This window comes from Coenobita brevimanus, chromosome 62, assembly GCF_032717465.1.
Source record: "Coenobita brevimanus isolate Jiangsu-jjx chromosome 62, ASM3271746v2, whole genome shotgun sequence".
NCBI classification, from domain to species: domain Eukaryota; kingdom Metazoa; phylum Arthropoda; class Malacostraca; order Decapoda; family Coenobitidae; genus Coenobita; species Coenobita brevimanus.
Genome location: NC_137015.1, coordinates 7,280,687 through 7,307,300, shown reverse-complemented (window position 1 = coordinate 7,307,300; position 26,614 = coordinate 7,280,687). Strand labels below are relative to the sequence as shown.

General features: G+C 41.7%; 1 protein-coding gene across 1 annotated transcript in view; it reads left to right on the top strand.

The window, feature by feature from the left end:
* Positions 1-22,548, top strand: part of LOC145403958 (RING finger protein 17-like) — a 64,424-nt gene extending 41,876 nt beyond the window's left edge. Inside the window, exons 7-9 of the mRNA XM_080275560.1 lie at positions 11,213-11,339; positions 15,649-15,823; positions 22,420-22,548. Coding sequence (XP_080131686.1) covers positions 11,213-11,339; positions 15,649-15,823; positions 22,420-22,548 — 431 coding nt within the window. The remainder of the gene's footprint in view (positions 1-11,212; positions 11,340-15,648; positions 15,824-22,419) is intronic.
* The last annotated feature ends 4,066 nt before the right edge of the window (positions 22,549-26,614 follow it).

Genomic DNA, 26,614 nt, shown 5'->3' with positions numbered 1-26,614 from the left:
TGACACTACTCCAGCTATTCCCAAGCTGAATGCACTCCAGGAACACCTAGAGTTCATTCTGGACTACCTGGAGCACCCAGACTGCGACAGGGAGATGGGGCCCTTGGGATGTGTGGAGGAGGTGCACGCTTTCGGGCAGCGCATCATTAATCGTCAAAATCGTCGTTCCTTGTGTCAATCAACGATTGACAGCTTTTTCAGGCCTGTGAACCCCGCTGTGCCCAGCCCTGGCTCCACTCCATTGCCTCCCCAAGACAGGCCCTCATGCTCCGAGCCACAGCCCAGCACATCAGGCACGGTGGAGTCACCACACGACGTGAGTTTACGCCTCTCTTCAGAGTCGTCTGCAGTGGGTACGCCATCACCACGACCCAGCAACGCACCCCTAGGTCACCTGCATGTGCTACTCTCAGACTCTGACAGTGATTAGACGCCAAGAACTTCTCCACTAGACCACATGGGAATTTACAGTGTTGTGCAGTGAAAAAAACAGTGCATAGTGTTAAGGAATTAGAGTTCTGAGTGAAAAGACAAAAATTTAATGGACTGTAAATGTAACGTAAATTAACTTGAGTGTGTTTTGTTTAGAAAATGGTTTTAAGAGTGGAAAGACTTAAAGTGCAGAGTGCAACACTTATTTCATTAAGGTACAATGGAGCGCAAGTAAGACAAGAGTGCGCAGTGTTAAGAGAATGGAATTCTGAGTCAAATGACTAAGTTCTGTGCAAGACTTCATGAACAGTGTACTGCAAGTGCTTCAGGAACTCCTTCTTACTGTCAGAGTCTGAGAGGAGGCGGATTTTCATCGAGATGGCTAGGGACTTGCTGTAAGTACCCAGAATGTGTCATATTGTACTGTAATGTTTTTTCCATACTTACCTCTAACACCTCATTTCACTCTTTTATGTCCCTTATTGGTGTGAATAGTGTCTTAGGTTCTATGCATGTGCAGTAGGGAGGTGTTTTTCTGAGTTAGGCTAGGTTAGGGTCCATAACTACCAGTCCAGGAGCCAGGGACTTGTTGTAAGTACCCAGAATGTTGTATCTATCTATCTATCTATAGCCCGACGCTCTAATCCCGCGAAGGGTGGCCGCAGACAAAACGCCTCCAAGTCACTCTGTCACCCACCATTTGACTACCCTCCCCCCAACTCACCCCCCCCTCCCTCATATATCTCTCAACTCCATCCCTCCACCTCATCCTCAGTCTACCCCTCCCTCTCCCTCCCTCCACCTCACCTACATACACCCTCTTAGTCAGTCTTTCATTCTCCATTCTCTCCACATGTCCAAACCACCTCAGTGTATTTCTCCTAATCTTCTCAACCACATCCACATCTACCCCACAACGTTCCTTCACTTCTTCATTCGTCAACCTGTCCCTCCACGTCACTCCACATGCTCCTCTCAAGTAACTCATTTCCACTGCTCTCACTCTTGACTTGTTCCCCTCTTTCAAGGTCCATGCCTCGCTTTCATACGTCAGGGTAGGGATCACAATACCATCATGCAGTGACTTCTTAACTTCCATACTCACCTCCCTATTTCTCATCACTGCTTTCAGTGTACCAACAACCTTCCTTCCCTGCTGTACCCTTTCACGTACTTCATCCCCCAAAGTTCCATCCTTACTCATCACACTACCCAAGTACTTGAATGCACTCACATTCTCCATATCCTCACCATCCAACCTCACTGCACACTACCTCAAAAACCTCATTTTATGGTTCTTTTGCATTTATTTCAGTCTTTTATGTCCCTTATTGGTGTGATTTGGGTCTTAAATAGGTGCTATGCATGTCCAGAGGGAGTTGTATAGTTGTTTTTCTGAGTTAGGGTCCATAAGTACAAGTCCAGAAGGCTGGGGCCCAATATCCGGACGGGATCACTATCCAGACATGCCGTTGGCTCTGTTACATCGGATATTGGAGGGACTACTGTATTTCTACTCATTTTTTTGGTCTTGTTAATACACATATCCTCCCACTCAAACTTTATTGTTTGTATAACCCTTGAGAACTGGTGGTATAGAGCTTACCTAGTAGTTTGTTAATGTGTAACCTTAGAAACATTTGGGGGAAATTACGAAGGTCGGGCTTGAGTTGGCCAAGTTGGAGACTGACCCCGTCATTTTGGCATGCCACCACTCTTAACTTGACCACTTGAAAGTAATAAACGCAACCGAAGAGGCCGCTATTGGGAGAAAGTCTCCGTCAATCTGAGTTCCCAACTGTTCCAGCACGCAATGGTCATCACCAGTAACTTGATTTTTGCCCTTTTTGACCACATAAAAGTCTGGATCGCAGAGCATACAGTACATTGGTATGAATAAATCCATACCAGCTAGTATTAAGTCATTAAGGTGGGACTGGGTAGAATTGACATCACTAGAGAAGAAAAATTGCCATGGAATGTCGGCAAGATCATTTCTAAATCCATCCCAGTTTGCCCTGTCAAAGTGCTATCGGGTCACACTGACAGGTTCAGAACGGGGAGGTTTGGGGGGGCTGGCTAATGAGGCTTTGATGAGATTGTGGTCAGAGGATCCAAGTGGTGACCATGCTTCTATCCTGTATTGATTTGGATTATTTGTCAGGAATAGATCCAAGAGATGGGCATTATGGTCAGGATTATCAGGTATTCTGGTTGATTGCTTTACCAACTGCGTGAGATTAAACAATTCTGCAAACAGCTTGCACTCAAGACCAGCGTCATCAGTCCTGACAGAATGAAATAACATTCAACATTATGTACGTTAAAATCACCCTAATTGGTAATTTCGGTGCTAAGGGCAAGGTCAAGGTTACTCAGCTGTGTGGATATGGAGTCACATACACTGGGTACTGAAGAAGCACTGGGGGAGTGATAGACTGCATAGATATATTTGGTAATATTGATAATTTAGTGTATAGTGAGTACTCAATATTAGTTGAAGTGAAGTTTAAAACAGTGTCAACTGCGTATTCCGATTTGATATAACAACAGATGCCACTCTTGTTACGGAAGTTTGTGAGATGATAACCAGGAAAACAAAATGGGGGTATTTCAGTAGAGGGAGAGATTTGTGGTTCTTTGAGGAACAGGGCCAGAGGGAATATGGACTGTAGGAAGAAATGAACTGAATTCATATTGGTACTGAGATCACGGATGCTGGTGAAGAATAAGGCCACACCTGCACTTGTCCACTGACATGCATGAATGGAATTTGCATCAGTTGCTGCCGGTACAGTCACTTGATGGTGATTGGGAGGACGCTGTGCCACCAGTCCTACTCTGCTGGTGATGGCAGTCCGAGATACCACCTTATTTGCTAGTAATGATGCAGCGGCCATTGCTAAAGGGAGTAGAAATAGAAGGTGTGATACCTTATGTGCATATAGTGTGGTGTAGATAGTTAGAGGTAGAGGTATTAACCCCTAAACCGCGGGGTTGTTTTGGTGCTTCTTGCATGTCCCACGCGGGTATTCGCGCTCCAACAGACTTTGTAAAAATATTTGCCAAAAATCAGTTATTAGTCCTAGAATATTATAATTACATATGATTATGGCAAATACATTTAGCTTTCTCCTGGGATGTTTGTTGGGCCTTCATTGAGTACCGTAGGACTTGTGGAGACTTCTGAAGTTGGGTAACGAAGTCTCCACTTTACACTTCCCGACACCCCGTAATATGATTACCACAGTCTGATATTATCACTAGAAACACTGTTCTATTTTTCAAATAGTGTGGAATCCATACTTAAAAAAAAAAAACGCTGAGAAAGCAATGAAAATTACGAGCACGTGCCAGCTTCCCACTTGCGCTCGTTCACTGCTGGTATTCTGTCATTTATTATTCATAAAAACACTCATACTTTATATTTCTATTACTATATAACACTTATATATATCTGCAGTCTTTATTCATAAGTTTCCTTCAGTAATAATAGTTTATTGTCTTTGTAGGCATTCAGTTTCTCTTTCAGTAAAATACAGTAATCACTCTAATATCCGGGCACCCAATAACCGAACATCCCCACTAACTGAACCTTATCGTCCTGGGATCAAACATTCCCAAAATGGTCCGAAAATCCAAAAAAATTAAAAAAAAAAATCGATTTTTTGCCGTCCGTAATTTGAACTTGCCGCGCGCGCCGCGTGAGAGCATTGTTTTGGTTCGTCATTCCTCCGACGTCCGATAGAGCGCCGCTGCATCCTCCCCACTTCCCGCCTGTCTCTCACCGCGACTAGACCTACGCTGTTCGCCATGGCTGCCCACGTGCTCGCTTTTGTGGTGGTGCCGTACTTGCTGCAAGGCCTCCCGCTGCTCTCTGCCCTACTCTTAGTGTGTGTGATGATGGCCCCGCCTCCTGAGAAAAGGAAGAGAGTGGTGTTGACTCTGGAGAAGAAACGGGAGATATTGGAGAAGGTTGATGCGGGTTGGTCTTCTTCACGCATTCTCCGCGAGTTCAACCTGGCCCGGTCGACTTTGTTCGATATCAAGCGTTCCCGAGACAAGCTCATGCAGTACACGGCTGACTTCTCGTCGAGAAGCAAACGCAACGTGGAGAGGAAGGTTATGTTTACCCCCAAGTATGCAGAGATCGACCGCTCCACGTTGATTTGGTATCGACAGCAACGTGCAGCTGGTGTGATGGTACGTGGAACGGAGCTGAAGGCTGCTGCTGAGAAGTTTGCAAGGCTTCACGACGCCCTTGACTTCAAGGCATCCGAGGGTTGGCTCTTCGCGTTCAAGTTACGACATGGCCTTACTAACCGTAAAGCACATGGCGAAGCATTGGACGCTAACGAGGATGGAGTGGACGAGTTTCGGCACAAGGTGAAAGGCTTGATCGACAGGGAGGGCCTCACTCTCGGTCAAGTCTATAACGCTGACGAAACTGGCCTATTCTATCGCTCAGTGCCAACGAACACTCTAGCCGATGAGACGGAGAAGCGTGAACCTGGCCGCAAGCTTTCTAAGGAACGGATATCTGCTTTGTGTTGTGCCAATGCTAACGGCATGCACCGGCTTAAGCCCGTTATTGTTGGCCTTGCAAAGCAGCCTCGGTGCCTTCGTGGGGTGATGGATGTCCTTCCTGTCGTATGGTACCATTCTTTGAAAGCATGGTTCACAGCTGTGATTTTCAAAGACTGGTTTCACCGTCACTTCGTCAAGGAGGTCATCCAGTACCAGACGAAGACACTGGGAATTCCTCGCGACCAGGTAAAGGCTCTCCTTCTCCTCGACAATGCACCTGCCCACCCGTGCGACAAGGACTTGGTTGCTGAAAATGGCCGTATTAGGTGCATGTTTCTGCCACCTAATACGACTGCTCTCATTCAACCAATGGACCAAGGAGTGATCGTGGCAACAAAGCGCCTGTACCGTCGGAAGTTCCTGGACGAGGTGATGGTTGTCCTCGAGGACGAGGACGATCGCAGGGAAGGACGTGACACTCGAGGCAAGCGGACTTTGGAAAACCTTCGCCGCTACAACATCAAGTCTGCGCTGTACAACTGGGCTAGTGCATGGAAGGAAGTCCCTGTGAAAACTCTTGAAAATGGTTGGTCTCGTCTGCTTCTCGGAACAGATGTGGAGTACGATTTCCTAGGGTTTGACGTGGATGACTTCCATGCACGGCTACGTACGCACGGCGACGATGTTGATGTGGACGATGTTCGTGAGTGGTTGGACGACGACGAGGGCGATCCTGGGTATCAGACGTTGTCTGATATCGAGATCGCGTCTTCGGTTGCTGGTGTCAGTCCCGAACTTGAAGATTCCGACGACGAAGGCGATGATGATGCGGACTCCTCTCAGCAGGACACTACTCCAGCCATCCCCAAGCTGAGCGCACTCCGGGAACATCTAGAGTTCGTCCTAGACTACCTGGAACACCCGGACTGTGACAGGGAGATGGGGCCCTTGGGACTTGTGGAGGAAGTGCGTGCTTTCCGGCAGCGCATCATCAATCGCCAGAATCGTCGGTCCTTGCGTCAGTCAACGATTGACAGTTTTTTCAGGCCCGTGACCCCCACTGTGCCAAGCCCTGGTTCCACTCCGTTGCCTCCCCAAGACAGGCCCTCATGCTCCGAGCCACAGCCCAGCACATCAGCTACAGTGGAGTCACCGCTCGATGTGAGTTTGCGGCTATCTTCAGAGTCTTCTGTAGTCGGTACGCCATCACCACGACCCACCGATGCACCCCTTGGTCGCCTGCCAGTGATACTCTCGGACTCTGACAGTGAATAAACAGCAAGAACTTCTCCACTAAACCACACGGGAATTTTGAGTGTTGTGCAGTGAAAAAAACGGTGTGTTGTGTTAAGGTTTTCAAGTTGGGAGAAAAGACTCAGTAGAAAAGAAATTTAACGTAACTAACCTTCTTTGTTTTGGCTTTGGAAACTTAAAAAAACTTGGGAAAAGTTAATGTGCAACACTTAAAGTAAATGGAACATTATTTGGACTAAAGTGAACACTGTGAAAAGAACGGACTTCTGTGTGTTAGTGACTAAGTTCAGTGCAAGACTTCAGGAAGAGTGTAGTGCAAGTGCTTCAGGAAATCGTTCTTACTGTCAGAGTCCGAGAGGAGGCGGTTATTCATCGAGGTGGCCAGGGACTTGCTGTAAGTAGCCAGAATGTTTCATGTTGTACTATTTTCCATACTATATTTACCAGAATGTTTCATATTGTACTTTTTTCCATACTATACTTACCAGAATGTGTCATACTGTACTTCTTTCCATACTATACTTACCTCATGCATGTGCAATAGGAATATGTTTTTCAGAGTTAGGTTCGGTTAGAGTCCATAAGTACCAGAATGTTTATTAATGTATGAACATACTTCTAAACCCACATTTTATGTTTCTTTTGCATTTATTTCAGTCATTTATGTGCCTTATTGGTGTGATTTGGGTGTTAAATAGGTGCTATGCATGTCCGGAGGGAGTTGCATAGGTGTTTCTCTGAGTTAGGGTCCATAAGTACAAGTCCATAAGCTGGGGCCCAATATCCAGACGAAACCAATATCCGAACCTACCGATGGCTCTATTGATCCGGATATTGGAGGGGTTACTGTATGTAGCATTCACTTTCTCGTCCTGTATACTAGCGTTGAGAGCGAATTTGTCACTTTCGCTTTCACTTTCGTAACTCATAGTATTCATACATGCTAGAGTGAAACTTTCACTTTCATTACTCCTAGTATATATACTTGTATTCTTATATTACTACTCATTTACATTTCTATTTACTTTCTCTATTTTATTTACATTATTTACATTTCTATTTTATTTACAGTGTTATGCACTGTCACTTGCAGTAACTTATAAAACTATTTTCCACCGTTCACTTATATTTACATTCATTGCTTTCACTTGCTGTTTACACATTATTTATATTTCCACTTGCACTGTTTTAGTCACCAGAAAGATCGTAGTCACTGTCCATCATTTTCATTGGTAGCAGCCGTGGCTCAGTGGGTTAGAGCGCTCCACTCTGACCGAAGGGTCGGAGGATCGAATCCACCCAAGGGTCATTGGTAGACATCGGGAAGGGCATCCGGTCATAAAATGCTACACGCTCCAAACCAAAGTCCTCTACCCAGGGGCAACGTCGTAGCCCTTATCCAAAAAAGGGGTACCTGACGTAAAACTCACTTCTTTTAGCCAGTTCACTTTCCACAGCAGTAGCCCTTTACCCCTTTTCACACGAGATTTAGTAGCGATAGAGGTCACAGGGCCCTTTGCATGGGGCTAAAAAGTGGCAGAATTGGACAGGCGCGAATCTGACGTGGTTTCACCTTGAAAGACCACAGTAAACTGAATGCTTTGGTGGCCTAGGGGCAGTGAAAGGCTGCCAATGTCGGCTTGGTGACAGCTGCTAATATATACACTATGAAATGATTGGCAGGAAATCTTGACAATACATAATAAATTAGATATTTCCAGGTGAATGTAAATATCACTTAGGCTTCTCCCTTCCTTTCTTATATATATTTTTATTACAATAATAGATTATACGGCATATTTCAAGGGGAAATAAACAGGGAAAATTAGCGAACGAGTGCACGTGAGGTGTTGTCAGGTGATAATTAGCCAATTCCAGGTGTATGGCACTATCACTTACCTTATTTCTTTTTTGTATATATTATTTTGTATAAGAATAGGGCATAGGGCTTATTTCAATGGATGAAATCAGTGGAAAATTCCGGGGAAGATTTACTTAGCGCAGTGCAGCCAGGCAGGCGAGAGGAGAGGGTAATGGAGGGGAGGTAGGGAAGGGAGTTAAGAATGGGAAGAAATGGCTAAATTGTCAACAATGGATGGGAGCACAGATGAGATTAGGAGTGCTGACTAGTGTTGGACATTGGCAGTACTGATAGATGATACAAGCCACCACTTGAAAGCTCGGGCGAATTCAACATAACACAGAATCACGAAAGTGACGCCCCGCAGTATGATCCCTAGCTCCCAAGCGTCACGAAAGTGACGCCCCACGGTTAAGGGGTTAAGAGAGTATGCTGGCCTACTCTGTGTGTAAATGAAAGCACTGAAAATGTTCAGTAAATGGAGATGGTCAGGATCAAGTCCTAAGAGCTGGTGAAATGGGAGCTCCAGCTCTCCCTGTCACCAGCTTGCCATCCACCTCGGGTGCACTGCTCTGTTCGACTGGAGAGGGGAGAATGAGAGACTAACTAGAAGACTGTATATGTGCTGTGGAAGGAGGAGGGGGGAAGAAGAGACTGAGGTTGATATGATGGGATGGGATGGAGAGGTATATGAGAAGGGGATATGAGTTGGTGTGAGGGCAGCCTTGTGTCAGTGGACAGGGTGACGTAAAAACATTTCACGTGCCCACCTACTCTGTGAGTAAAGCAGTTTGGTTTGGATGGATGGATTGATTGTTATGATTATTATTATTTGTATATAGTATTAGTATTATCATTATTTATTATTATTGTAATGGAAAGAATTTGTTATCAACGCGTGAAACAGATTTGTGCAAAGGCGGAATAGTTGAAATAATTTGTTTGTGACCAGTTCCTCTGGGATTAAGGCATCTTGCTGTAGATAGAGTCAGGCATCCCCACCATTTATGATGCCTGTGCATTCAGTTGCCTTCTTACGTATGTGGAATCTCCATAACTCAGCCCCCTTAACCTGTTATGTAAAATTAGTTAATGTGTTAACCAGATCTTGGGCCTAACCCCCCACCTTCCCCCTGTAAACCTTTTATGACTCCAAGTTGCTCGCTGGTATACTTTCTAGAGATACAACCAACTCTTCTAAGGTAAAACAGACCTACAACAGAAACATTACAGAGCTTTATAAGAACAAATACTGACAAAAATGACATATGGAGAGGATAGAGATGAGAGACTGACTAAAAGAGTGTGTGTGATTGGGGAGGAAGGTTGAGGCCAGGGATGAGATGGAAGGATGGAATGGAGGTACAGTATATGAGAGAGGGGGTGTGAGTTGAAGGGAGGGCAGCCAAATGGTAGAGGACAGGACGACATGTAGGCGATTTGTTTGTGGTCACCCCTTATGAGATTAAGGCATCTGGCAACAGCTAGATAGATAGATAGATAATTACGTACTACCACTGCCAAAACGGCTCTCACTCTGTCCCTCCTGTCCTGATATGACCGTTATGATAACACGCAAACACTGACTTTTGTTGCCTCAAGTTCACTGGTCCTGCACAATCTCCCATCTGTCAGTTGGTGTCCCCTCCTGCTTTTTACTTCTTTCTTGTCATTCCTTCCCTCCTTTGGTTGCTTCTTTCCCTTTTTCTTGTCATTCTTATTCTTCTCTGGATACATCCAAAGAGTAAGAAGAAGGAATGAAAGAAAATTTGCATGCCTCCTGTTGTCTTATCTAGTTGATGGCACCTTGTAAGCAATCCCCCCTCCCCTCCTTCCCACATTCTCTCTCTCTCTCTCTCTCTCTCTCTCTCTCTCTCTCTCTCTCTCTCTCTCTCTCTCATGTTTTTACTGTTAATGTAGATCTTAGAGCTAATAATGAATGCTTTAATAGTAATGATAATAATAGTAATAATAATAATATAGATATTAAAAATCTGTTTTTTGTTTTTCAAAAGTTCCAGGTATTCATAAGGAATTCACTATTGCTTGACACTTATTTACACTTTTACATTTACAGGAATTATGATCTTACTCATACAATGCAGACTTATTCAGAAAATTATGATGTTAAACTTGTTTATGTTTTTAAGATGTAGCTACATAAAAAGATTTTGAATTTTTTCTTACATCTGCAGCAAAAGGACACCATAATTGATTAGCATATATGTTCAAGTTTTTAATCTATACAGAGCAATACAGCGTATTTTTGGAAATTACTGATTCATATCATGACGGGTGGGAACATTCACCATAGCTTCAGACAATTGTTCAATTAATGACAAATCATATACTGTAGTTTCTTGTTGTCCTGGAAACCACTGACAATGTTAGGTGGTAACAATATAACCAGATAGATGCCTGGTGGTCTAGTGGGTTAAGGCATTCCTTCTGGATGTGTCCATGAGAGTTTAAATGCTAGGGACAGCTGGGATTATTGCTCACATAATGCTGCTTACAGGCAAGTGCCTGATCACTCAGATGTTGGGACCAGAGATGACCAGTATCAGACCCTGACACTTCATAAAGTAATTTGATGAGAATGCTGGGCTACATGTGTCAAGTCAGAAGAGGCCTGCTTTGTGGGGGATTAGTGTCCCAGCTCAACAAGTTCACTATTTATTTTTTAAGAGCCTAAGGTTGGATATTTTCTGAACAGACCACGTATGGTCAGGCATACCTTTGGATGGTTTTGTCACTGCATTCAGGTCAATACCACTCCCAAACATCATTCATTCTACAAAACAAGAAATATTCAGACTCTTTTCAACATTCTCTTCAGTCTTCCTGTACACTGTAAATTAAGCCTGGCTTCATAACACCCCCATGAAAGATCAGACTTTGAGTCACTCAGTATCTGATGGCTTCACATACCAAAGTGATGATAGTGCAGTCTCCTTATGATAATACCATAGAAGGGAATTGAATCTTGGTAACTTGGTTGGTACACCAGTGGCATATAACATTTATAGACTAAAAAAAAAAAAAAAAAAAAAAAAAAAGAAGAAACTAGAAAGAAATGAAAGTATAACAGGTAAATATGTGTGAAAAGTATGTTAACATTGGATTTGTTGTAACAAGGAAAATTGTACTTGGGGAAATTCATCAACGGGCGTTGGTATAGAGTGCAAGTGCTGAAGCTGACTCCCACCCACGCCACCGTCCAGTATGTCGACTTTGGCAACTTGGAGGAAATCCCTAGAAACTGGTACCAACTTTTTCTTTGTTCCTATAGGGCAGTATAAGTAGAGAAATCCATAGAAACTTGTACCAACTTAATCTTTGCTCCTTTAGGGATAGCATAAGTAGAGGAAATAGCTAGAAAATTGTACTAACTTAATCTTTCTTCCCTTAGGGACAGTACTGTATAAGCAATCAATCTTTCTTCTCTTAAGGACAGTGCTGTATAAGTAGAGGAAATCCGTAGAAACAGGTACCAACTTAATCTTTGCTCCTTTAGTGACAATAAGAATACACTACTTCCATGGAAGATTAATCATTTAGTGTATGGCAGTGGTTCTTGCATATTTAACCTGTTTCATCTGATACCAGCATAATCTTTGCATCTGTAGGAATAGTGAGTAGACTAAGTTGTTGATATCCCCCAAATCAAATACTAATTTTATTTTTTCCCATTTAGTGAGCATACTGTAGACTAATCTGGTGACACTCCTAAAAACTGATACAATGCCAGTTATATGTTTTTCTCCATCATGGGGTATTGAGGGTAGACTAATCTTTTGCAAATTTGATTGTATACTGTAGTGTAACATAAAGAAGATTCTTATAATACAGTATGTCAAGGATGTGCTTCAAAATAGCACAACTTTTTTAACACAACTAGTATTGTAAATTGTAGGTATTGATAAATCAACTTTTATCATTAGCAGTGAAACTCTAATAGGCAATATTTTTTGTAATTTACTGTAGATGTTTTATTCTATTCTATTCTATTGCCAGACACCTCAGTCCCGTTTGGGGTGGCCACAAACAAATCGCCTCCAAGTCGTCCTGTCCCCCGCCATTTCACTGCCCTGCTCCCAACTCACACACCCCTCTCTGATATACCTCTCCACCCCATCCCTCCATCTCATCCTCGGCCTCCCCCTCCCTCTTCCCCCCTCCACCTCACTCACATACACTCTCTTCGTCAGTCTTTCACCCTCCATCCTCTCCACATGGCAAAACCACCTCAGTGTGTTCCTCATAACACTTCCTATCACATCCACATCCACACCACAACGCTCCTTTATATCCTCATTCGTCAGCCTGTCTCTCCATGTGATTCCACAAGCTCCTTTTAAATAACTCATTTCCACTGCTCTCACTCTTGACTTGTGTCCTTCCAACAATGTCCAAGCGTCACTTCCATACGTTAGAGTTGGTATCACAATACTGTCATGTAGTAACTTTTTCACTTCCATGCTCACTTCCCAGTTTCTTATCACTGCTTTCAAAGAACCAGCAACCTTTCTTCCCTTCTGTACCCTTTCAAGCACTTCACCCTCCAAACCTCCATCCTTACTCATCACACTACCCAAGTACTTAAACGTACTCACATTTTCCAATTCCTCACCATCCAACCTCGCTGTACATTCATTGAGTTCACCTCTCTCAAAGACCATCACTTTACTCTTCCCTACATTCACCTTTAGATTCCGTTTCTTGCACACTCTCCCAAACTCATCCACCAAGCCTTGCAGCTCCCCTTTGTCTTCACTCAACAACACAGTATCATCTACAAACAACAGTACAGGGAGTTTCCAAACACTATCCTCTCTCACCAGGGCCACTCCAACATCCACTACCCTACCTTGCACCTCTTTTATTACACCATCCATGAACAGATTGAATAACCATGGAGACATGACACATCCCTGTTTCAACCCAACCTTCAAAGAGAAAAATTCACTTAGTTCACCATCCACAGGCACTGTAGCCTTAGCACCATCATACATACTCTTCACAGCATTCAACAACTTTTCATCTACTCCATATATTCTTAATACTTTCCACAATCCATGTCTATCCACCCTGTCATATGCTTTCTCCAAATCCATGAAAACCGCATACAACTTCTTTCCCTTCTCTAGAAACTTTTCCACTAAAGATCTGAGAATTAATATCTGATTTACACAACCTCTTCCCTTCCTAAAGCCTCCCTGTTCTTCTCCAACTAATTCCTCTGTTCTTTCTCTAACTCTGTCAATAAGTATCCTACCATACACTTTTCCTATGATACTAAGAAGACAAATGCCCCTATGATTACCACACACTTCTTTTTCCCCTTTTCCTTTGTACAAGGGAATAATTATACCTGACTTCCAATCCTCCGGGACTCTACCTTCCTCCCAGGCCAATCTGCACATTTTCCACATCCATTCTACTACTATCTCTCCCCCATGCTTCAGCATTTCACCACACACTCCATCAATTCCTGGGGCTTTCCCCAATTAAACTTTCTTCATTGCTTCCACAACTTCTGTCCTACTGATTTCTTCCTGTCTTCTCACCTCCCTACTTCTCCCAGCCATTCCCCAGCCACTTATACTCGCATTACTTCCATTCTTTATGTTCAACAATTCCTTAAAGTGTTCTCTCCATCTGCTCACTTTTTCTCCCTTCTCCACTAGTAATCTACCATTTTTATCATTCACTCCCCTGCTAACCTCACTTCCATCCTGTCTTACTCTCTTCACTTCTTTCCAGAACATTTTCTTACAGTCCCTCCACTTTACACTCAAATTCCTTCCAAATTCCTCATCCACTCCCTTCTTACTCTCTCTCTTACTATTCTTTTCACCTCTCTCTTTCTTTCTACATATAACTCTCTCTTCCGCCTCTCAACTTCTTCCACGCCCCTATTTCTCATCCATTCATTGTATGCTTTCTTCTTCTGTGCCACAGCCTGTCTCACCTCTTCATTCCACCACGCTGTTCCTTGCACCCCCCTCCGTCTTCTCTTCCTCCCACACACCACATCACATGCTGCACATATTTCTTCTGTAAATATCCTGCACACACCTTCCACGTCCCCCATCTGCTCCAATTCATATTTGCCCAATTGTTCCTCCACTTCTCTCTTATACTCAGCCTTTTTCTCATCCTTTTGTAACCTTTCCACTCTCCTTGCAACTATTCCTTCCTCTCGTCTTTCCCTTCTTCTGTTCCTCCATCTTACTTGTATCCTAATTCTGGCCACCACCAAGTAGTGGTCAGAAAGTCCACTCCCCGAACATCTATAAGCTCTTGCATCCATTTCACATCTTCGCATCCTTTCATCCACGCACACATAATCAATCATTGCCTTCCTTTCATTCAGTTCACCACCCACCCTTCTCATCACTCGCCATGTATACCTGTGGATCATTTTATGCCTGAAGAGGGTATTGGCTATCACCAACCCCCTCCCAGCACAAATGTCCACTAACGCACTGCCATTCTCATCTATCGCAGCAGGCACACCCCACTCACCAACTATTCCATCCACCTTCACATTCCCTACTTTACCATTCATATCACCAATCAGAAACACTGTAGATGTAAAGTAACATATAAGGACTTGCTGTAATCTGCTGCAGGCTTGTCATATAGTGTAAGGTAGTGGTTTTTACCAATTTAGCCCTTTCAGTTTGAGGGATCTCTCCTAAGCTGGGTGTTGGAAAGGGACACCATCACAGTGGCACCAAGGCAGCAGGGTAGCTTCATTGCCCACATGTACAAATGTCCCTCAATTCTTTCCGTTTGGACCACAGGATGAGGGTAACTTCAGCCTGCATTCCACTGGGTTCAGATTTCAGATGAATCTGAGGCAGTAACTGCATTATTATTTACACTATTCATGCAGTTGCTTGATTTTTTTTTTTTTTTTTTCCAGTATAAGACAAACCTTAGAAGTGGAGAAGTTAGATACAGCCTTTATTAGCCCCTTCAGTATGAGAGCACACTCTTAAGTTTAATATTTCAAGTACCGGTATTATTAGTAATTAAGTACAGTAAATCTTCATTAGATATCTGGGTTGTGTTCCTGAATACATGTATGACAATTTTTTCCATCGCCTTGGTACTGTTGTACAGTATTTGTTTTTAGCCCTAGGTTCATTGAATGTGAATCTAGGGGCTGGAGGCTGAAGTTTCCCCCCTCCTGCAGTCCACCATCCACCATTTGGGGGGAGAGGGAGGGAGCTGAGGGATGTTTCTCTAAGCATACCTCTCCAGCACCATTTGGTACTTTAAAATGATATGTCAGCTTAATATGTAGTGTGGAATTGTAATAGGTAATTTTTCTTTAATTTATTGTGAATAAGATAGCAGAAATAACGTCAGTAAAGCAACTTGAAACAAGGACTAACTGTATGTCAGCTTACTGAAGACGTTAAATCAGTCCTACCTTGGGTGTTGCAGCCTGTTTATGTCATTTTATTGAAGATGTGAAATCAGTCTTGCCTTGTGATGTTGCATGCTTTATACATCATTGTATTGAAGGTGCTGAATCAATCTTGTCTTATGTGTTGCAGCTTGCGTGAATGTCCTGCTAGCGGGAAGCAGTTGGAAGTGTGCTCTATGTGTGTTCGGCTTCACAGAGTTGTACCTCCACGTAATCAAGAGACAGGATGGAGTGAGGATGCCATGAAGGCAATGATTACATGTCTTATGGGACCTCGTCAAATGCATTTCATTGCATCCATAGTTGTAAGTATCCTGGTTTATCTGTTCTTATTAACTACCATAATGTAATGGTAAGAAAATAATTGTCATCATCATCATCATCATCATCATCATCATCATCATCATCATTGTTGATGTCTCACTCCTGATTCCACCGTAAATTATGCGATGAGGTATAGGATCTAGAAGAAAATATGCTTTGTTACTATATTTGAGAACCGGAGTGACTGAACACATGGCACATAGTTGTGGTGAATGAAGTTTGATTTATGTGGCCAGTAGATTTACTGAGTCATTAAAAATCTTGCTCAAGCTGGTGTTGGAGCTACATTTTTTTTTTTTTTTTTTTTTTTTTAAATAACAGAACGGAGGAAGGAAAAACAAATGGAGAAAAAAAATAATCCATACACCAGATTAATGGTGTCCTCTGTTCATAAAATGTCTGTAACAGTTAGACTTGAACAGCTGTAGGTTGAAATTTGGAGGAAAACAACTCTGGGGAAGCGAGTTCCAGAGAGATGCAGTTCGGGGAATGAAAGAATTCTGATAGGCAGAAGTTCTGCAATATGGTTGAGTGACATTCCAGTCATGAGCGCTACCAGATGCCCGTGTAGCACGAGGGAAGGCATGGAGAGGTGGCACCATGGACGCAACTTCATCTGAGCATTTGCCAAAAAAATATCTGTAAAATAATGCAAGGGAGGCAACATTCCTTCTTACTTGCAGGGGAGGTAGTTTATATGTAATGGCAGGGTTGTTAATGATTCTAACAGCTTTATTCTGAATTTTGTCTAGTTGTCTTAATGCAACCTCTCCACAACCATTCCACAAGGGTGAGCAATATTCAAGCTGAGAGCGCACATGACTCTTATAAATTATAGCTAACTGCTCATCGGCGAAGAAGTTACGGACTCTGTACAATAATCCAAGTTTCTTTGTCACTGTTACTTGTCATTAACAGGTTGGAAAGAGCATACACGTGCAAACATAGTCAAGGCCTTCAAAAACTTATTTGCCAAGTGTAAAGACATTGGTACTGTATATGTTTTCTCTCATTATTGTGATCTGCATCACTGGGCATCCTCTTGATTATTTGTTTAGGCCAACTTATGTACAGTATTTTTTTTTTTTTTTTTTTTTTTTTTTTTTTTTCTGTGTAAGGATCCTGCCAGTTTCATTCTTTGTTGGAAATAGAGTTCAAGTGAAGATTATTCTACATATGCTGTAGTGACTAATATTGTTTTAAGCACAGTGTTGTGTTTCTGTATGCAAGCATGCCATAAGGCTGAGTTGGTAATGCAGCAGCATCTCTGTGGTGCATATTTGATGTGCATTGCTGTTGTTGTTATTGAGTTACCCCAGTCTGCCTGGCTTAGCAAACCCGTCAGCCACAGGCAAGCAACCACCTATGCAGGGCCATCGTGTGCAGCGAACCGATGCTTATCTTCAGCAGACAACACCTCACCACAGTGAGGTGCTAGGTAGCATGTGGTATGTTTCAAAAGTATTCAGTGCTGTTGTTTTATAGAATTTTAAACTAAACATGTGTACCAGAAGTTTTTGTCTTTTGCTCCTCTTAGCTACGTCGTCATCATTGTTGCCATCATTGTCGTCATCCATCAGTCATCATTATCAGTCATCATCAGCAGCAGCAGCAGTCATCATCATCAGTCATCATCATCATCATTGTCATCATCATCATCATCAACATCCAATCCCATTTTGCCTTATATAAAGAGTAGCATAGGGGCCCAGGCTAGGCTACTCAGTCCTGACACTGAAGGCAGCGGTGATCAGCTTCACTTGCCCCTGAGTGGTGAGCAGGAAACCCTAACCACCCCTCAGATGGAATGCATGCAGACTCCATTTGGATGAGAGTGCCTTAACTCACTGTACCATCAGGCATCATTCGGTTATTTGATTGCCACCCAGTGTACGAAATGGTTTCCTGGAATACAAGAAGCCCATTGGCATGTCACTCAGTGTAGAGTCATCTGGAGGAGAGAGAAAGAGAGAGAGAGAGAGAGAGAGCACTACATTAAGTTAGTAGATGACGGATACCCCAGCTTACCACAGGACTGACACGTCAATATTCATGATCTTAGTGTGTGTAACTGGACGGGACCCACAAGGGTTCAGGTGTAACTGGATGGGGCCCATAAGGTTCAAGTGTAAATAGATGGAACCCATAAGGGTTCAAGTCCAAGGATAGGATGAAGTTTAGTGCTCACACTAAACTGATCGCTCTACCCTTATACAGGACATTAGATGCCTAGACGATGAATGGATGGATTTACTTGAGACTATTTTTATTATCCCTATCAGCTTTTTAGATTTTTGTCCCAGCAAGTGTTGGCCTGTGGCAGAAGCACATCCAGGCTTCTTTGTATGTACTCTGCACAGTTCATATTTGTGTTACTTTCTACTTTGCTTCTCCTCACCCATCTCTCTTCCCAGAATACTGTTCAGTTCTTTACTTCTGCACCACATATGCTTGTCCCCTACCAACATTATTCTCTTCTTAGTTTGCATAGGATTCTTTTGTGCTGTACCAGTGTACCTTCAATGAGCAATGTACAGTATACCATTTTAATGTTTCTCTCTCTATCCATTTGGCAGTGCCACATAAAATTCTGTATTATATTTGTACACTGCAGAAATTTTTTGTACTGTATTATTATCTTACAGTGCAGTTTCCATAAATTTCTTTAACCCCTAAACTGTGGGGTTGTTTTGGTGCTCCTTGCGTGTCCCGCTAGGATATTTGTGCTCCAACAGTCTTTGTAAAAATATTTTCCAAAAGTCAGTTATTAGTCCGAGAATATTATAATTTTATATGCAAATGGCACATACCTTCAGCTATCTCCTGGGATGTTTGTTGAGCCTTCGTCGAGTACCGTAGGACTTGTGGAGACTTCTGAAGTTGGGTAATAAACGCTCCACTTTACACTTCCCGACACCCTGTAATATGATTACCACAGCCTTATATTATCACTAGAAACACTATTCTATGAATTTCAAATAGTTTGGAAACCATACTCCAAAAAAAAACACTGTGAAAGGAATGAAAATTACGAACGCGTACGAGTTTCCCACTTGCGCTCGTTCCCCGCTGGTATTCTGTCGTTTATTATTCATAAAAACACTCACACTTTATATTCCTATTACTATATAACACTTATATATATCTGCAGTCTTTATCCATAAATTTCCTTCAGTAATAGTAGTTTATTGTCACTGTAGGCATTCAATTTCTCTTTCAGTAAAATACGTAGCATTCAATTTCTCGTCCTGTATACTAGTGTGGAGAACGAATCTGTCACTTTCACTTTTGTAACTCCCAGTATTCATACATGCTCGAGTGAAACTTTCTTTTTCATTACTCCTAGTATATATACTCGTATTCTTATATTACTACTTATTTACATTTCTACTTACATTCTCTATTTTATTTACCTTATGTACATATTTTATTTACACTGTGTTATGCACTGTCACTTGCAGTAACTTATAAAACTATTTTCCACTGTTCAGTTATATTTGCTTTCATTGCTTTCACTTGCAGTTTACACATTATTTACATTTCCACTTGCACTGTTTTAGAGTCACCAGAAGGATCTTAGTCACTGTCCATCATTATCATTGATAAATTAGCCAGTTCACATTCCACAACAGTCACTTAGCCCTTTACCCCTTTCCACATGAGGTTTAGTAGGGGTAGAGGTCACAGGGCACTTTGCATGGGACTAAAAAGCGGCAGAAATGGACAGGCACGAATCCAACGTGGTTTCACCTTGAAAGACAACAGTAAACTGGATGCTGTTGCCTAGGGGCAGTGAAGGGCTGCAAATGTCAGCGTGGTGACAGCAGCTAATATATACGCTATGAAATGATTGGCAGGAAATCTAGACAATACATAATAAATTAGGTAGTTCCAGGTGAATGTAAATATCACTTAGGCTTCTCCCCATCCTTTCTTATATATATTTTTACTATGAGAACAGGTCATGGCATATTTCAAGGGGAAATAAACAGGGAAAATTAGCAAACGAGTGCATGTGTGGTGTTGCTCGGTGATAATTAGCCCATTCCAGATGTATGGCAGTATCAGTTACCTTTTCTCTTTCTTTTATATATTATTTTGTATAAGAATAGGACAAAGGGCACATTTCAATGGATAGAATGAATGGAAAAATCCGTCCAGCATTTGTGTAGCGCAGCGCTGCTGGTCAGGTGGGAGGAGAGGTTAATGGAGGGGAGGTAAGGAGGGGGGGAGTCAAGGACAGGAGAAAAATGGCTAAATTGTCAACAGTGGATGGGAGTACAGGTGACATTAGCAGAACTGAGTATAGCTGGACACTGGTAGTACTGATAGATGATCCAAGCCACCACTTGAAAGCCCGGGCAAATTCAAAATAACACAGAATCACAAATGTGACACCCCTCGGTATGATCCCTTGCTCCCGAGTGTCACGAAAGTGACGGCCCATGGTTAAGGGGATAATGACATGTGTCATCCTTCCTTCTAGTACCTGTAGATTTTCCAGGGGTGAGGGGTGGGGATGCATTATTTACCTTAGAAAGCTTTCTGTTATTCACCCTGTATATTTCACTCTCATGCAAGAGTGAGTGAACCAGCCAACCACCATGTGTGGTCCTCTTCACATATCAACTACCTTCCCATCGTTCGTTGCTGCCAGGTTCTCCAATTTGTAGGCACTATAAGTGAGAGAAGTGTTCAGAAATATCACACTTCTTCCATACAGTTAATACTAGCATGTAAATGGAGAATAATTGGCTGGTCATCTATACTCTAACATATTTCATTTGGCATTTTTCTATAATCTGCTATGGACTTAATAGCAAAAAACAATGTGATAAATGGCAATTTACACCAAGGACTTACTGTATGTCGCTGAAATTATTCTTCTGTAACCTCACAGTCCATTTTGCTTTACCTACATAACAAAGCTTCTGTATGTGCAAAGCCGTCACCCAACTTAACATTTCAGTGCCTATCTGTGCTCCTCATTTCATTCTGCTTTCTTTCATATGATGGGTACAAAACTAAAATCTACTGTACAATAATCTCTCCTTTTGAACACATTTTCAATTTTGGTATTGTGTAATGTGGTAGGTGGTGGCGACTATCATCCACTCACTTGATGTAGTGCTGCCTACTTCTTCCTTAACCTTTATCATTCTTTTTCTGTGCCTGCTCTCCTCTCTTCCTATTTCTCCCATCTTTCCTGTCACTACTTATTGCTTTTCTTTCCGTTACAGGTGGCTTTACATTGAGTGACAAGCCAAATGGTTTCCTGTAAGCCAAGAAACCATTTACAACGCTGGGTGGTAACCATATAACCAAACCACATGTGCTCCCTATGTGTCAAGTTGGTTGGTGGATGGTTAGTGCCCCTCCCTGTAAAACAAATAACTCAGAGTCAAATGGCCACCTCGTACGGGATTATGGCGTCTGGCAATAGATAGAATAGATAGATAGTATTGCCCTTCAAACTTATGAGCCATCTTTTCCAGATTTCTTTCATTCACCAAAAACCAAACTGCATTATTAGCATACAGAGAAGTTAATATTTCCTTATAATATCTTATATATAAGTCTAGGTTAACTCCTGTACCTGCTGCTTTCACTTTACAGTACTTGACAACATGGTCAAATTAATTAGTCAGGGTGACAAAACACATACATATTTTAAACCTACATTTATACTCAAGATATGAGTGAGCTTCTCCCTTACCTTCATAAATCATCATACAAAAATTGTGAAGAAACTATTTTGATATATATTTTTTTGTTATTTTGCCCCTTTTGGTTCCTTTTATTCAACTTGAGAGAGATATCTTTAATTGTACAATATTACAGTATTTAGATATTGCCCTCATTAACCCATTCAGTACAGGAAACCTTTCTCAGGTTAAGTTAAACTGTCGGGAAGTAATGTGACTGAATAAGTAGATGTCAGCAGATTCAAGGAGTTATATGTAATTAAATGAAAATCATGAGGACAGAGAGTGGATAGGATATGAAATAATGTGATCCGTGAAAGATGTAGAGTGAGGAAGTCTGTGGACACCAGAATTGAAGAGAGTTTGCTGAGGTGGTATGGTCATGTGGAGAGAATGGATAACAATAGAGTGGTGAAAAAGGTATACCAAAGCGAATCTGAAGGAGGAAGGAGACGAGGTAGGCCAAGGAGAAGATGAAAAGATATGGTGGATGAGTGTGTGAGGAAGCGAGGTATGGAAGTCGGTGAAGCTAGGGGACTGACAAGAGATCAAGCTGGCTGGATGAATGTTGTGAGAAGTGCATGATCAGGGATTTGGCACCCCTTTTTAACGTGATGGCGTCCGGATTGACCCTGTTGGATACGTTTATGTGAAGCTACAGAATGTGGTGAATGTTTTTGGCGTATCAGATAGAGCCAGGATTCTGGGGGCTTGAATGATGAGTGAATGGAAGTGTGGCCCACTGGATTGGGCAAACTTAGGCTGTCTGGATGTGCAACTCCTCACCCTGCCCTAGGGTGGGAAAGGAGGTCCAGATGATGATGGTGAATATTAGAATCATGATATAGAAAACATGCATTTATATTATTCAGGTACCAGGAGAGCTTCCAGAAGTGCAGCTGTTTACAAAGACCTCTTCAGGAACCTACGCTCTGGCTTATGCAAAACTAGCTGCACAAGGCCTGATTGTGCTGAGTAAAGTAGGTGATAACAAGCCATAGTTGTTTCCACTCTCAAGCTTAACCGAGTTCCCTTTACAAGTTACCATATTTTCATTTTATAATGGAAATTCCAGTAGTGAATATTCATTTAGCATTTAATGTCAATTATTGATGGTTCTTTTTGTATTTCACCAAAACTCTTTGTATGGTTTCTTAAAAAAAGGTTACTGCGTGATCTTATTTAGGCCAGTACCTTGACTCATACCATGATTTTGTTATTAGAATTCTGTCAAATTATTTTATAATCATTATACTGGTTTGTAAGCAAACATCAGTTTTATTTTCTGTTAATGAAGTGTTCTTTACAGTGCTTTGTTTGTATGCACCATTTATATGATGTAGGTTCCCAGAACTGTTTTTTGTTGACATGAGTTTGTACTTGAACATAAAATTTTTATAATCATTGTGATGTGAAACTTTCATAATGTAATTTAATAATGAATGAGAGCAAAATAATTAATTGAATTTTATATGCTGTACAGTTATTTTTTTTGAGAATACATTAAGAAACTTCTGTGAGGGTTATATTAAAAATCAACAAATAGGAGTGTAGGTATACAGTATGGTACTTAACATCATTCATTCACTTATGATTGGGTGCCAGTATTTTTGTCTCAGTCAGAATGTAATACAGTGAAACCTCGATATAACGGACTTCAATAGACCGGAATTCACTTTTATTGGACTCGAGGAGCTACCGGACAAAATTCCTACATATCGGAAAAAGTCCGATAAAGCCAGAAGCAGTCCGAACTGCCTGACCATTTCAGCTATGTTCACCGCAATATGATAAAAGACATGTTTATCAGTGTACAGTACAGTATTATTATATGTATTATACCATCTGATTACTGTAGTGAAATTATAACACAGTACAGTACTGCAGTGGTAGTCAAAACAGTTTTAAAAACGTTTATGCGATCTGGACTAATGTCTGAAATATTGGAAAAAGTCAGGATTAGCAGGGGGAAGTCCAGATGTCGCTTTTATCAGAATTTCGCGTTTTTCGAAATGGTTTGGTCCCCATTTAGTTTGTTATAGTGAGATCTTACTGTAATGCTTTTACTTTAGTACTGTATATCTAGTCTTAAGTTCCAAACAAGGATTCATTGTTTTTCTTTCTCCGGTATTCATGTGATTGTCACTTTTGTTGATAGATATGGTTATGAACTGAGTAGTTATGAGGGTTAGACAGAGAATCCAAGCAAATTAGAAAGCATTGTACACTAGGACCCCCATATCTGCAGTGGTTCCGTGAGCAAGAGACTCAGCAAAGCCTGAAACTTTAAGTAAAAGAGTTGATAACTTATGTTGAAAAATAGGGTATGATGAGCAAGTTTTCAGTGTTTTCACTTCATAACCCATATCCACCCCTCTGACACCAGTTTTTCACACCTTAGCAGTATTGTTTGATAAGTAATGGTAATAATCAATAAAGTAATATGTTTATAAAAGGTGTATGTAAACTCCTCTCTCATAACTAAGGGATTTGTGGAATGGTTTGGGCATCTGAGACGTGTTGGTGACTTCTTTGAGTTAGGGGAGTTTTATGTCACATGTGAACATCAAACTCATTATCTTCATCAGTAGGATCCATCACTTCCTCAGCAGGCTTGTATAAGGCATGCTGCAGAGACAAGAGTCTGTATTTTCATCAGTTAAGAAGACTGCCTAGCACCTCCTGCTAAGTTATTTCTTCTCACATAAAACACCATAAAATTCTCTAACGTTTTAACTATGATTTCTTGATGGTGACACAGATTGCCTAAATAACATAAAAGAGAATTTGAAAGTGCCATATACAGAAACATACTGCAGTAGTGAGAAAGATGTTTCAGGGAGCTTACAAGTCTCACAAGAATACCCCCTGAGTTGTAGAGGGGGGGTGGTTGAGGGCTAGCATCAACAACAGCATATCCAGGTGGTGACAGATACTGTACCAATATATTGTTTGTTATGCACTTTCCTGCATCACTGTGCATAGCAATCTTTTCATGGCTGTAGGGTAGAATTCATCATTTGTTTGGTGAAATGCCACTTATATGGTTGTTGTTATCTAAGTCCATTGCACAGTCTTTCAACCTACCTGTTAACGTAAGAAATTCTGTCACCTTTTGACGTATAAAGACATGGCATTAACGCTGGTTGTGATTCTACTGCCCTTCATTATTCCTTTTCTGTGTGGTTGTCATATTTTTACCATTTCTTTGGGAGTGAGTTTAAAAGTGAAAGTTTAACATATCCCTGAGCTCTTCTTGTTTGACCTGAGCAAAGCCTTATCTCATGTACTGTCAGGGATAGATATTCACCTGCTGTTCCACTGTGTCTACACTTAAACCATGTCCATCACTTTCCTCATGACAGATCATATCAAAGAAAGTAATGTTTTGGCAGTGAAACATACCAATTTTCTCATTTTAGGAATACTAGCCAATAGAGGAATGTGAGAAGTAGGAGATGTGAAATATTAGGTGAACTTTGTCCCCAAATATTGCCCATTCTCAACTGCCCCATACATTGAACTCTCAGCCTTTTATCCTTGGTAAGCAACGTTGGGTCTGGTTAGTACTTGGATGGGTGACCGCCTGGGAACACCAGATGCTGTTGGCATCCCTACATGTCAAGTGGGGTTGGTGGAGGATTAGTGCCCCTCCCTGTAAAACAATTAACTCTAAGCCGTTGGCCACCCCGTTTGGGATACATGGCGTCTGGCAATGAATGAATGAATGAAAAGTCTTTGCAACATCAGGCCACACTTGATCCATGAATAGTTAGGTGTTGCCTTGCTGTCTTCATGTCAGACTTTCGCCATTCACTCCATAACCTCCAACTCTAACTTTTTTACCATTTATTCATTGGCAGCTTATAAGAACCTCACTATCATTGCCAGCAAAGAATTGGTTAATTATGAAAGTGCAAAGCATCTTGTAATCAGTCTACATTTGGAGGCAAGGTGTAGTGTTGGATGGCATGAAGACAAGCTGAATGTTTGAGTGGATGACTTAGGGGTTTAGGATGAATGGTAAATATTTTCTAGAAGTAACAAGATTTTCAATGCCAGGTAACTCTCCCTGTAACAGGTCTTTGTTTGTTGTGCAGAATTACTTAGCAGCCAGTCTGAAGCAATTTTGCTGTGGCACATTTTTTTCTAGCAAAAAATATCCCTTGGTGGTAGATGGTGGTGACCATCACCCACTCACTTGATGTAGTGCTGCCTGATTCTTCCTTCACCTTTATCATTCATTTTCTGTGTCTGCCCTCCTTCCTTCCAATTTCTCTGATCTTTCCTGTCACTTTTTATTACTCTTCTTTCCTTATCAGGTGGCTTTACATTGAGTGACAAGCCAAATGGTTTCTTGTAAGCCAGGAAGCCATTTACAATGCTGGGTGGTAACCATATAACAAACCCATACTGTATGTTTTCCCTACATGTCAGCAAGTGGGTTAACGGAGGGTTAGTGCCCCTCCCCGTAAAACAACTAACTCAAAGACAAATGGCCACCCCTTATGGGAGCATGACATCTGGCAATAGATTGATAGAAAAGATCCCTAACCTGTTTCAGCTTAACTGATGGCCATATAATATATTGTTAGATTGGGTGGTGGATTTGACTAGTAACCAAGGAGACTCATTCCTGCCTCATAACTAAGTCTTGTTGATTTTCATGCTACTTTGACTTTGTATTCAAGTTATGGAAAAGATTTAGTTCTGTCCGATGCAAACTGACTGATTATTGTCATCCAGGACTTCTGATTATGCATCTGCATGGTACATAAGACTGATTTATCTGTGTAGTTCAAACACCAAGGATCTGCACTCTGTTACATAAGGGGTTTTGTGACAATATCCATTTGCATCATGCAGAAACCATAAACCTGTCTTTGGATTGTTTCATTCCAGTTACCGCCTTTGCAGCCTTGCTGATGAAGATTGTTTTACAATAAATAATATTCCTATCTGGTCAGTGTTAAAGGCCTGTCTGAGATTGTAGCTAACATTCTGGCCAGGTACTCTTGCACAAGGGTCTTGTCAGTGCTGATTATTTCCGCATTGATAACGACATTT